General features: G+C 45.7%; 1 protein-coding gene and 1 long non-coding RNA gene across 2 annotated transcripts in view; both read left to right on the plus strand.

Annotated features, from left to right (window-relative positions):
* Positions 1–11792, plus strand: part of oclnb (occludin b) — a 35158-nt gene extending 23366 nt beyond the window's left edge. The window contains exons 13-15 of the mRNA XM_008419297.3: positions 2097–2268; positions 2876–2917; positions 11122–11792. Of these exons, the coding sequence (XP_008417519.2) occupies positions 2097–2268; positions 2876–2917; positions 11122–11220 (313 nt within the window). The 3' untranslated portion in view covers positions 11221–11792. The remainder of the gene's footprint in view (positions 1–2096; positions 2269–2875; positions 2918–11121) is intronic.
* LOC145552973 (uncharacterized) lies at positions 2925–5609 on the plus strand. The gene is made up of 2 exons (XR_014089127.1): positions 2925–4551; positions 5135–5609. It is a non-coding gene; the product is annotated as an uncharacterized LOC145552973 (long non-coding RNA).
* Positions 11793–13889: the final 2097 nt, after the last annotated feature.

Below are 13889 nucleotides of genomic sequence, written 5' to 3' on the forward strand. Positions count from 1 at the left end.
ATTTTATTTTTTGTTATGTACATCTATAAATCTCCATCTATTTTCTTCCACTTATCTGGGGTCGGGTTGTGGGGGCAGCAGCTTCAGAAGGGAGGCCCAGACTTCCCTCCTCAACCACTTGTTCCAGCTCCTCCGGGGGAACCCCAAGGCGTTCCCAGGCCAGCCGAGAAACATAGTCCCTCCAGCGTGTCCTGGGTCTTCCCCGGGCCTACTCCTGGTGGGACATGCTCAGAACACCTCACCTGGGAGGCGTCCAGGAGGCATCCTGACCAGATGCCTGACCCACCTCAACTGGCTCCTCTCGACGTGGAGGAGCAGTGGCTCTACTCTGAGTCCCTACCGGATGACCGAGCTTCTCTCTCTAAGGGAGAGCCCAGCCACCCTGTGGAGGAAGCCCATTTCGGCCGCTTGTATCCGTGATCTCGTTCTTTCGGTCATGACCCAAAGCTCATGACCATAGATGAGGGTGGGAACGTAGATTGACCGGTAAATCGAGAGCTTCGCTTTTTGACTCAGCTCTCTCTTCACCACGACGGACCGGTACAGCGCCCGCTTCACGACAGACGCTGCCCCAATCCACCTGTCGATCTCCCGCTCCCTTCTTCCCTCATTCGTGAACAAGATCCCTAGATATTTAAACTCCTCCACTTGAGGCAGGATGACCCCCCTGACCCTGAGTCCCTCCTGGATGACCAAACTTCTTACCCTATCTCTAAGGGAGAGCCCAGACACCCTATGGAGAAAACCCATTTCGGCCGCTTGAATTTGTGACCTCGTTCTTTTGGTCATGGTCCAAAGCTCATGACCATATTAGCGCAGGCGGATTGGCGCAGATGCTGTGCCAATCCGCTTGGCGCAGGGCACTTGGGGCAGGACACACCCCCCTTCCACTTGGGGCAGGACACACCCCCCCCGACCCGGAGAAGGCACTCTACTGTTTTCCGGCTTCAGACCATGGCCTCAGATTTGTAGGCACTGATCCTCATCCCGGCCGCTTCACACTTGGCTGCGAACCGCTCCATATACTGCTGAGATCTATAGCTGAGGTGGGAGAGTCTGTCCATAGGACAACAATCAGTGGTACACTGCACAAATCTGGCCTTTAAGGAAGAGTGGCAAGAAGAAAGCCGTTTTTCAAAGATATCCATAAAAAGTCTGGTTTCAAATTTGCCACAAGCCACCTGGGAGACGCACCAAACATGGAAAAAGGAGCTCTGGTCAGATGAAACCAAAATCAAACTTTTTGGCCGCAATGCAAAACAATACGTTTGGCGTAAAAGCAACACAGCTCATCACCCTGAACACTCCATCCCCACTGTCAAACATGGTGGTGGTAGCATCATGGATTGGGCCTGCTTTTCTTCAGCAGGGACAGGGAAGATGGACGGAGCCAAATACAGGACCATTCTGGAAGAAAACCTGTTGGAGTCTGCAAAAGACCTGAGACTGGGATGGAGATTTATTTTCCAACAAGACGATGATCCCAAATATAAAGCAAAATCTACAACAGAATGGTTCACAAATAAACGTATCTAGGTGTTAGAATGGCCAAGTCAAAGTCCAGACCTGAATCCAATCAAGGATTTGTGGAAAGAGCTGAAAACTGCTGTTCACAATAGCTCTCCGTTCAACCTCACTGAGCTCCAGCTGTTTTGCAAGGAAGAATGTTCAAGAATTTCAGTCTCTCCATGTGCAAAACTGATAGACACAAATCCCAAGCGACTTGCAGCTGTAATTGCATCAAAAGGTGGCGCTACAAAGTACTAACGCAAGGGGGCCGAATAATATGGCACGCCCCACTTTGCAGTTTTTTATTTGTTAAAAAGTTTAAAATATCCAGAAAATTTTGTTCCACCTCACGATTGTGTCCCACTTGTTGTTGATTCTTCACAAAATAACAAAAATTTTAGATCATTGTCAGTGTTGCCCCATGAAAAGATATACTTAAATATTTGCAGAAATGTGAGGGTGTACTCACTTTTGTGATGCATTATGTGTGTGTGTGTGTGTGTGTGTGTGTGTGTGTGTGTGTGTGTGTGTGTGTGTGTGTGTGTGTGTGTGTGTGTGTGTGTGTGATTGTATCTTGCTGTTTACAGTTTATTTCCACCCATTATGGATGAGCAAGAGCGTCTAAGCTACAAAAGAGAATTTGATCGAGACCATCTTGAATACAAGAGCCTACAGGCTGGGATGGATGGCTTAAACCAGAACCTAGCTGACCTGGAAGGAGACTTGGACAGGCTCCCTGAGGGGAGCCCACAGTATCTGGTGAGGAGAATCAATATATTAAAATATTATTGAAAAGTAAATTTATTTTGGTGACTGAATTCACAAAGTGAAACACGTTTAGGTTAATCCCACACAGACTGAGGTTTTGAAGCCTTTTTATTATCCGTTATGATGACATTGTGCTTACAGCTACTGAAAACTTGATATCTATGGCTAGAATATCACATCAGACCAATGAAATCCATTTTCGTACATAATTTTTTAAACATACTTTTAATCTGACAAGTGGGTCTCATCAGAGTGCAAATTACAGTGCTGGTACTGGAATTTGAATAGTACTGATACTGCATACCAGTACTGATTATGACACACATTACTGGCTGTCTGGTTTGGGTTTATTTGATTTTTGTTTCTTTGTCAGTTTCATAATATGCTGGAGTGAGTTAGGTGGGGAACTAGAAGCTTGTGTTTGTGTTGTATATTTCTATTTTACAATAATGTAATGGTTTCAGAGCTGCAATAATAATAATAAAGTGGAGTGGTGATGGAGCAGCCATCTGTCTTGTTTTTTACATAAAGATGTGTATGAATCTTGAATAATATTTTTCTATATTGTGACACTAACAGTGAATTGGTCTTACTACAGGATGTCTTGAATGAATACACTCAAGTCAAAAGCTTCAAGAAGGTAAGGTTAGCCACGCTGTGAACTCTGATAATAAATATGAAGTGGACTATGGACTTTTCCACCACTAAAGACTACTTTGTACCACCATGTGTTAAAGTAACACAACTTTAACAGCTTGTATTAAAGTAAGTTACTACTTTAAAACAGTAGCCTACTTTAAAACTTTTAAGTAGGCGACTGTGGCTGTGTGGGTTGAGTAGTCGTCTTGCGATCTGAAGGTTGTTGGTTCGATTCCAGCTTCCACATGTCGATGTGTGCTTGGGCAAGGCACTCAACCCCAAATTGCCTACTGAGTGTATCAGTGTATAAATGTGTGAGCGTTTGTGAGTGCAAATGGGTAAATGTGACTCTAGTGTAAAGTGCTTTGAGTGCTCAAAATGATCAGAAAAGCACTGGTCAATGGTCCATTGACCATTTAAAATACTAGAATTTGCACAGAACTTATTTTTGGCTGTCTAATGACACATTTAAAATATTAAATCATGTCTTATGATCAATTAAACAGTACTTCACTAGACTCTTTACTAAATACTTTCTGTACTTGCTTATTTAAAGCTTCTACTTAACATGTTGAAGTTATACTATGATTTGAGTATAATTTTTGGATACTCTAACCAATCTCTGTAAATAAATGATTGCACTATTGATTTATTATAATTATTATTTCTTTATTTTTTTAACAAAAGCAGCCATAAAATAAAGGCGGGCACCCTACCATGGAAGGCATCCCTTATTTTCTTTTCTAAAAGGTGAAACCCTAGATGAAGGTAGCATCAAGTGTGCTACCGACGTTAACATGTTGGCCTTCATTATCGCCGTTTGTTGCAGTATCCTGGGGTAAATGTTAAAAAGCTGCTCAGCAACTGGGAATTCTAATCACCCCAGTCAACACATAAGCCTCCCAAAAACTTCCCATAAGCATTCCCAAAAGATAAATATCTAAAGGATCACTGGACAAAGCAAGTACAGAGAACAGATGGCTTCCCATTCCATCTTCCTTACCGTGTAGCAATCATTTCACTGCACAAAAGTCTCAAAAGTGTTAAATATTTTTAAAAACAAGATTATCCATAATAATGAAAATAGAGGGATTATTTGTTTTCAAATAGTGGGTGCACATGCAACCTGACTGCAGAAAGAGCCAGCCTGCCTTTAAACTGTCACCAGTTGACATGGTAACTCCCAATGTCTTGCTGTTTTAGCCAGCATGTTGTCAGCATACTACAACGGTTTATGACGGCATGATGAGATAAGTTATGCTACCAAATTAACATTAGTTAATGAGAAACGTCTTGACGACTCAAACATGTCACATCCAGATGAGTGGATAAATGACAAAAAAATGCCCCAACCTTCAGTGGGCGGACATTACTTACTAGGAATATTAAAGCAATTTTGTTCACGGCAAGGTCAATGTCCCTCTAAGAATAAGATACACGTAACCATGGTGAGGAAGGTTGCAGGTATAAAACCTTAATAGGGTTTTCATAAAATTGTAAATTTTCATGAAAAATGGAATTCATATTTAGCATGTAAAGGACAAACACAGAATGAAACCACAGTAATTCATCTTTTTAAATGATGTCTTGGTTTAATTAGTTCAGACTCTAAATCCTTTGGTGTTTATTTGAATGGTGGTGTAAAAGCACACTAGGAGGACCCGAAATCAGCCACGAGACAGGAGTGAGCAGAAAACCACAGATCTTTATTGGAGACAGCCAAGGGCGGCACACTGGATAACTAGCTGTAGCACTAGCTAGAAGATAGTGTGTGGGGGCGGAGGGAGAAGCGCAGATGCAGAGCAGCGTACTCACAACCGAGGAGCAGAGGAATAAAGTCCAGATCCAAGTTCTTGGTCAACCGGGCCGAGGTCATACACGAAGGGGAAGATAGCAGAGTCCGAGGGAGTGGGCGTGAGCTTTGTCAGAGAACAGGCTAGGGTCGAGATCCGGGTAGGCAAAAACAGCGGTCCAACAAGGGAAGGCAAAAGGGGAAAATCCAAAGGACAAGAGCGAGGCAGTAACACACAGAGCGTGGATGAAGAGCTAGAAACTACTTGCTGAAAGCGTTCGATAATCTGGCAGTGTGCGGGTTGCGGAGGGAGGCTTAAGAAGGGGAGCAATCAGGGAGCGACACAGCTGCCGGGAATCAGGGAGATGAGGGACACGACATGGATGGCCTCAAAACATAAACAACAGGCACATGTCACCATTACAGGTGCAGGGAAGGACAGAGGATGATACAGGGGGCTAGTTGATAGTCAATGTCATGTTTATTTATATATGTAACTGTTACGACTGGCTCAAGGTCATAACAAAACGGGAGACCATGCAGGGGTTAAAGTGTAGAAAAATGAATATTTATTAACAAAAACAACAATGGATTGTGGATATCAGTATAAGTGGTGTGATGCAAATGCTTGGATGTGTTGTATGAGTGCATATGGAAGTGTTGAAGTGCCAAAACAAAGACAAACTCAAATGTGCAAAAAGGAGGGGAGCTGAGGCCTGGCAACAGAACACCACAAGCGGCAGAGTGGACGCTGAAGGCGACCCAGAAGATGGAGACAGCCAGGTTTAAGTACTCTGCGTTCCCAATCAACCTGATCAGCAGCACCTGTAAAGGGGAGGAGCACAAGGACAGACAAAAGCAACACCTGCAGCCCAGCCCTTAAGGCCCAGGGCCGTAACACCCCCACCCTTAAGAAAAGGGCCCCAAAGGGGAACCTTTAAAAATTCAAAAAAGAAACAAATATGAATTTAAAAATGTTTGGGCTGGTAGTACATTACCCAAGAGGTGTTCATGATGACCAACGTCACATCAGCCTTCATGTCTCACTGGTTAGGAAGAGTAGCACAGAATGGTCGAGCAGCCAACAGGACATGTTCTTACTGTTTCAAAACGTTCAAGGTACCTTATGAGGAAAGAACCCACTTAGGAACACAAACCTGACACACAAGTGACCTACCACAGGTTCACAGCCAAATCAAAATGGATTCACCCAGTTACCACTCGCTAAAGCAATAACCAGTAAACCAACCAGATCTGAACTGGTGATACCCAACACAAAAGGTCACAGCAACAAGTGGTCCACTACCACAAAACGTTGCTCCACAAGTCAGGTAACAAAGCAAGTGACCAACAAATTATGGAGAGCGACACCCACAACACGATGACCCTTAGCATGGTCCAGCACCATACTCAAAGTTACTGCTGTCTCACAGCCAGCAACACCAAAAGGGCATCAACCAAAAGGGAGCCGACATCTCCACAAAACCAAACAGTCACATCATTGCTTCACAAATTTTTCCCTGGATTCTCACCACATGACCAACAAAACAGAGAGCCACACGCATAACAAACCCAGCATGGTCCAGCACCATACTCTCATGGGATTCAAACAAAACGTGGGCCAACTCCTCCACCAGAACGGTTATTTCACAGGCACAACCAGGCTCAAAGCACACTTTCCTTCCACTGAACTTGAAACGCAAGTCTGTTTGCTGCCCACCGGACAAACCAGTAACGCTCGCCATTAAGGACGGAGACGAGTGTAGACAAGGCTTAAGCACACACCAATCTCAAATTTAAAATTTCTAGACGTGCCGATCACATTTCTACGTGACACTCCAGTGATCACCATAATGCTCTGCCATCATTATAACTGCTCTTCGCACTCATTTCCAAGAAGGTTTCAACCATAAAAAGCCCCAAATTGATCCATGGTTATAAAAATAGACAAGCGACAACATGCACAATAAAAGCGACCACCCGCAGCGTGTCCCCGCTAACTGCCTAGCGAAGAAGCTTACAAACTCAACCCTAGTCTTCGTGAGGCGTGGCGATGGGTTCTTATGCATTTAAAAACCAGTGGTACAAGAAAGGCGACCAGCAGGCTGTCACCCCCTCGAAACCACGGAATGCTCCCGAGCCGATGAAGGGAAAGGGGAAGAGGGAAGCTCTACCCGCCGAACCTCCACACTAGTAAAGAACGCGGTGAAACCCCTGTTGGGAAACGCCGCTAAAGCCTACAAGGGGACACCTGCTCAAAACGTTTTATTAGCGCACATTTAAAAACTTGCCACTTACCTATCGCTAAACTCAAATCCATGGAACAAACATCCCGCTCCAACAAAAATGCACCGCACTTCATAAACCACCTGCATATCCCCCAAGAGCGCACAAGTCCAAATAAGGACAATTGCGTCACGGGCTTCCCCCGTCACCAATTAAACGCATGGAAATTAGCGTCCCAGAGCCGAACGCTAACAGTTGACCAATGCGCAACAAGCGCTCACAAAGAAGAACGTAATTCAGTTAACACAGTAAGAACAAAAGCCAAACTTACCGAACCGAACATAACCGACAGAACCGTTTGACGAGCCCCCAATTGTTACGACTGGCTCAAGGTCATAACAAAACGGGAGACCATGCAGGGGTTAAAGTGTAGAAAAATGAATATTTATTAACAAAAACAACAATGGATTGTGGATATCAGTATAAGTGGTGTGATGCAAATGCTTGGATGTGTTGTATGAGTGCATATGGAAGTGTTGAAGTGCCAAAACAAAGACAAACGCAAATGTGCAAAAAGGAGGGGAGCTGAGGCCTGGCAACAGAACACCACAAGCGGCAGAGTGGACGCTGAAGGCGACCCAGAAGATGGAGACAGCCAGGTTTAAGTACTTTGCGTTCCCAAGCAACCTGATCAGCAGCACCTGTAAAGGGGAGGAGCACAAGGACAGACAAAAGCAACACCTGCAGCCCAGCCCTTAAGGCCCAGGGCCGTAACATTAAAAAAACAACTGCCGTAACATTAAAAAAACAACTGACTAAAGTGCTTTTGAATTATACTAAAAATAAGATATTAACTAGAATAAAATTCCATCCACCCATCCATCCATCCATCCATTTTCTTCCGCTTATCCGGGGTCGGGTCGCGGGGGCAGCAGCTTCAGAAGGGAGGCCCAGACTTCCCTCTCCCCAGCCACTTCTTCCAGCTCCTCCGGAGGAATCCCAAGGCGTTCCCAGGCCAGCCGAGAGACATAGTCCCTCCAGCGTATCCTGGGTCTTCCCCGAGGACTCATCCCGGTGGGACGTGCCCGGAACACCTCACCAGGGAGGCGTCCAGGAGGCATCCTTACCAGATGCCCGAGCCACCTCAACTGGCTCCTCTCGACGTGGAGGAGCAGCAGCTCTACTCTGAGTCCCTCCCGGATGACCGAGCTTCTCTCTCTAAGGGAGAGCCCAGCCACCCTGCGGAGGAAACCCATTTCGGCCGCTTGTACCCGTAATCTCGTTCTTTCGGTCATGACCCAAAGCTCATGACCATAGATGAGGGTGGGAACGTAGATCGACCGGTAAATCGAGAGCTTTGCTTTTTGACTCAGCTCTCTCTTCACCGCGACGGACCGGTACAGCGCCCGCTTCACAGTAGACGCTGCCCCAATCCGCCTGTCGATCTCCCGCTCCCTTCTTCCCTCATTCGTGAACAAGATCCCCAGATACTTAAACTCCTCCACTTGAGGCAGGACGACCCCCCTGACCCGGAGATGGCACTCTACCCTTTTCCGGCTCAAGACCATGACCTCGGATTTGGAGGCACTGAGCGTCATCCCGGTCGCTTAACACTCGGCCGCGAACTGCTCCAGTGAGAGCTGTAGATCACGTTCTGATGAAGCCAACAGGACCATATCATCCGCAAAAAGCAGAGATGCGATCCTAAGGCCACCAAAACGGATCCCCTCAACACCTCGGCTGTGCCTAGAAATTCTGTCCATAAAAGTAATGAACAGAATCGGTGACAAAGGGCAGCCTTGGCGGAGTCCCACTCTCACCGGAAACGAGTCCGACTTACTGCCAGCAATGCGGACCAGACTCTGACACCGGTCATACAGGGACCTCACAGCCCGTATCAAAGGGCCCAGTACCCCATACTCCCGGAGTACCCCCCACAGGGCCCCCCGAGGGACACGGTCGAACGCCTTCTCCAAGTCCACAAAACACATGTAGACTGGTTGGGCGAACTCCCATGCACCCTCCAGGACCCTGCTGAGGGTGTAGAGCTGGTCCAGTGTTCCACGACCAGGACGAAAACCACACTGCTCTTCCTGAATCCGAGGTTCGACTATCCGACGGACCTTCCTCTCCAGGACCCCTGAATAGACCTTACCAGGGAGGCTTAAGAGTGTGACCCCCCTGTAATTGGAGCACACCCTCCGGTCTCCGGTCCCCCTTTTTAAACAGGGGGACCACCACCCCAGTCTGCCAATCCAGGGGAACTGCCCCCGATGTCCATGCAATATTGCAGAGTCGCGTGAGCCAACGCAACCCTGCAACATCCAGAGCCTTAAGGAACTCCGGGCAGATCTCATCCACCCCCGGGGCACTGAGGAGCTTTTTGACCACCTCGGCAACCTCATCCCCAGAGATTGGAGAGCCCAATCCAGAGTCCCCATGCTCAGCTTCCTCAACAGAAGGCATGTTGGTGGGATTGAGGAGGTCTTCGAAGTATTCCGCCCACCGGCCCACAACGTCCCGAGTTGAGGTCAGCAGCACACCATCCCCACTATAAACAGTGTTGGTGCTGCACTGCTTCCCCCTCCTGAGACGCCGGATGGTGGACCAGAATCGCCTCGAAGCCGTACGGAAGTCTGTCTCCAGGCCTCTCCAAACTCCTCCCACGACCGAGTTTTTGCCTCAGCGACAACCCGAGCTGCATACCGTTTCGCCCGCCGGTACCCATCAGCTGCTTCTGGAGTCCCACAGGCCAAAAAGGCCCGATAGGACTCCTTCTTCAGCTTGACAGCATCCCTCACCGAAGGTGTCCACCAACGGGTTCGAGGGTTGCCGCCGCGACAGGCACCAACAACCTTGCAGCCGCAGGTCCGATAGGCCGCCTCGGCAATGGAGGTACGGAACATGGTCCACTCAGACTCAATGTCCCCCACCTTCCCCGGGACGTGCTCGAAGTTCTGCCGGAGATGAGAGTTGAAGCTCCGTCTCACAGGGGACTCCGCCAGACGTTCCCAGCAGACCCTCACTACACGTTTGGGCCCTGCTAGGTCTGACTGGCTTCCTCCCCCACCACTGGAGCCAACTCATCACCAGGTAGTGGTCAGTGGACAGCTCCGCACCTCTCTTCACCCGAGTGTCCAAGGCATACGGCCGCAAATCCGATGAGACGATAACAAAGTCAATCATCGAACTGCGTCCTAGGGTGTCCTGGTGCCAACTGCACATATGGACGCCTTATGCCTGAACATGGTGTTTGTGATGAATAATCCGTGACGAGCACAGAAGTCCAACAACAGAACACCGCTTGGGTTCAGATCGGGGGGGCCGTTCCTCCCAACCACGCCTCTCCAGGTCTCACTGTCATTGCCCACGTGAGCATTGAAGTCCCCCAGTAGAACAAGGGAGTCCCCAGGAGGGGCACTCTCCAGTACCCCGTAAGCACAAACAACAGTCAGAACCCATCCCCCCACCTGTAGGCGGAGGGAGGCTACCCTCTCGTTCACCGGGGTGAACCCCAACGCACAGGCGCCCAAATGGGGGGCAACAAGTATGCCCACTCCAGCCCGGCGCCTCTCACCGTGGGCAACTCCAGAGTGGAAGTTCGTCCAGCCCCTCTCAATGAAACTGGTTCCAGAACCAGAGCCATGAGTCCAGGTGAGGCCGACTATTTCTAGCCGGAACCTCTCAGCCTCGCACACTAGCTCCGGTTCCTTCCCCACCAGAGAGGTGACGTTCCACGTCCCAAGAGCTTCTGCAGCCGAGGATCAGACCGCCAGGGTCCCCTCCCTCGGCTGCCACCCATACCACAATGCACCCGACCCCTTTGGCCCCTCGGACAGACAGGTGTTGAGCCCATCAGAATAGAATAAAATTGTAATAAAAATAAACCCAACGCTGAAGCTTTGCATTTGGGAGGGTCAGGAGGTGACCTGCTCCTGCAATCAGAGAAGACCTACTCTTCATTTAGCCTAGGACAAGCACTGTATCAGCAGCTGTATGAATCAGCAGCTCATTGTAAAGCACTGGGCACAGCCCAAACACCTTAATTTCTTCTATAAATCTTGTTGCAGGGCGGGCGATTCAATTTATTTTTTTTTAAGCCAGAGATATTTCAAAGTTGAACTTGGCTTTGTCTTGGACGTGTCAACTCACGTTGATGAAAAGTTTGTATGTTCTTTTCTTGTCAGTCCCCAGATTACCAGATGAAGAAGAGGAGATGTAAATATCTGAAATCCAAACTGTCACACATCAAGACCAAAATCAGTGAATACGACCGCCGCCCCTGAACATTCTCCTGTGACTTAGTTCAGTTGAAGGATATTATTTAATCTCTGAATGAAGGATGTCTTAACCAAGCCCTTTCACTATATTCTCACCACAAGTACTGACTAAGAGTACAGTTTTGTGTTTTTGCATTAAGAATACTTTCCAAATTCAATTGCTGTGTATAAAATCTGTTGTATTAGCTATTAATCTGCATCCATATATTGGCTTATTTTATTCACTTCAATGCCATCTTTCTTTTTACATGACATGCTAAAGCTAGCTTTTGTAGTGCAGTAAAGTTTTAATGCATGAATTTGTTATCCATATCATGATTGTTTTGGAATTTGAAATTAAATCCTTTTAGGTGTTTTTACAGTATTTTCTTTGGATACCTGCAGGGGTGAACGTAGTTTTAAATTCTTGGGGGCACTATGACAAAAGTATGTGTCAGTGTATATGTATATATATATACAGTACATATAATATTGCTTCTTTGTGTGATTTGAAATTTCTGTGCTGATTGATTTTTTTGTGAAGTGATAAAAGCTGGTTAGCTCTTGAATTGCTACAAAATAAAGCTGTATTTCCTTCAGCCGACTGCCTGCAATGTTGACACCTTGAGATGCCATGAAACCTAAATTCTGAACATCATGGCATGGAGTCATCCCAGTTTTCCATGTCTGTCATATAACCATTCATTTTAGCTTTTAAACTGGTTATATCCTGTGTCCAGATAGAGGGATAATCAGTAGCCCAGCATCATGACCTGTTTGTTCTGAAGATCCTGTTCCACTTCTCTTCCTAACATGGCGCCTCCTCACCCTGACTCTCAGACTGATAGGAGGAACCACAGAGCTCTGTTAGGTTAAAAGCTCATCTTCTGAAGTTGGGATATTTTTCCTCCAACAGTTTCCAGAGGAATCACCTCAAACCAGATGTTGGACTGGATTTTATTTCAATGTCATTTGTGAATGTTGGAGCCTCATTTTCAACAGTGGAGCTATAAAGGTTGAAAAGGTTATTTTGGCGAATCAACATTTCCACTAAATAAGCACAAAAAAATTTTGATGGAGGACTCTGAGCTCAAAGCAAGATGCCAGAGCAATAAAACTTATTTTTTTAATTGGACAATTTAATTTCACGTAATTATCGTGGTAGGCATTTGTTTGTTAAATACTTAATGAAACATATTTACCGTGTTTGATGTTTGTTGTAAATGATAGTCTCAGACGAACGAGATAATTAGTAGTTTTTCGTTTATTGAATGTTCAGAAACTACAGCGGCTGTGATGCACCACAACAAAGGTAAAACAACCCGAACAGGTGATCAACTCTAAACCAATCGCACCTTTTTATTCTCCGTCTCTCTGTAGTTTAAGCACAACTGTTGCCGTGGCAACCGCTTGCTCCTCGAGCCGAGCACAGATTATGTTTAAAACATTTAGTCCGTTACAATATCAGATTTTCAGGCTTAATATTTATTTTGCGATTATTAATAAGCCTCTCATGAACACAGCGGTGGTTGATTAGTTCATTTTAAATTCCTGCTCTGCTAGTTATTTTGATAATGGAACCGAAACTAACATAATTGCGCAACACCTTGTTGAAACAATAATCACAGATTATTTTTGTTTGGCCATCAATTCGAAAACGTTTTGTTGACTTTTTGTTCTTTAATAAAGTTATGAACGTTTTGATAAGGAGTCAGAGGACGTGCTGGTCTCAGCGTCCTGGCGGAGTTCAGTTTGTCATCTAATGCCAAGATCGACTCAAAACCTTCCGCGATCGACATATTGCACCGCTGCTCTAGCAAAGAACAGTTAAGAAACAATATGAAATGGGGGCTGGAAGCTATTTATTAACTGATCAAGTCTGATTAAGATTGTTCTTGAAAAACTAATCAGTCACGGCTGATTAGTAGATGCACTCACGGCTGTACAGTGAACCCACTGACTTTACAGCAGACAGCCGCTCCTCTCTCTTGCAGGTACCCTGCCGTCCCCCCTACTTTCACCCCTACATACATGTCAATAATGGAGCAGCAGCTTGCTGGAAAATGAAGTTATACTTTGTGATTGTTGATGCATCTCTGGTCTGTCAAGTGTTTTTCTTACTGTACTAAGTTGAATTGAACAACTACCATATGATTTTGATTTTGTTGTTGCTGGGACGTTCTTTAATTGACATATGTCTAGGATTTTCATCTCTGCAACGTAAACGGCATTGTGCACAATAAAACGTCGTATTAATTTGTACTGGGAGTGTTGGAGCTATTTATTCTTTATATTTTCTTCATCCATTTGAATTTTGTTAGTTTATTCTTAAATTTATATTTTTTGTATTATTTACAGAACTTATTTGTAGGTTAATAATTGTTGATTTTATTTATCTTTTGTTTTATTATTTTTTCTTATTTTTCTAAGCAAACAGGAAGTAAGGTGGGTTGGTCCACTTTCTATAAGTGTAGGAGCCTGGTAAAGGACCAACAGGCATTTGGGTTTGGGGCCTATGGTTTTTACCAGTGCAAGAGAGGTAGAAGAAAAGTTATCTCTATAAATGTTTTTCTTGCAAAGATGTTAAGAAATAAATAATGAAGAACAACTTACACGTTTGGATATTGAACCTTCTTTTGCCTGCGTTAAAGAGACTTGAATCCAGTACCTTAGTGGCTTAATGGAACTTTGTTGGA

This window comes from Poecilia reticulata, chromosome 9, assembly GCF_904066995.2.
Source record: "Poecilia reticulata chromosome 9, P_reticulata-male-v2, whole genome shotgun sequence".
Taxonomy (NCBI): Eukaryota; Metazoa; Chordata; class Actinopteri; order Cyprinodontiformes; family Poeciliidae; genus Poecilia; species Poecilia reticulata.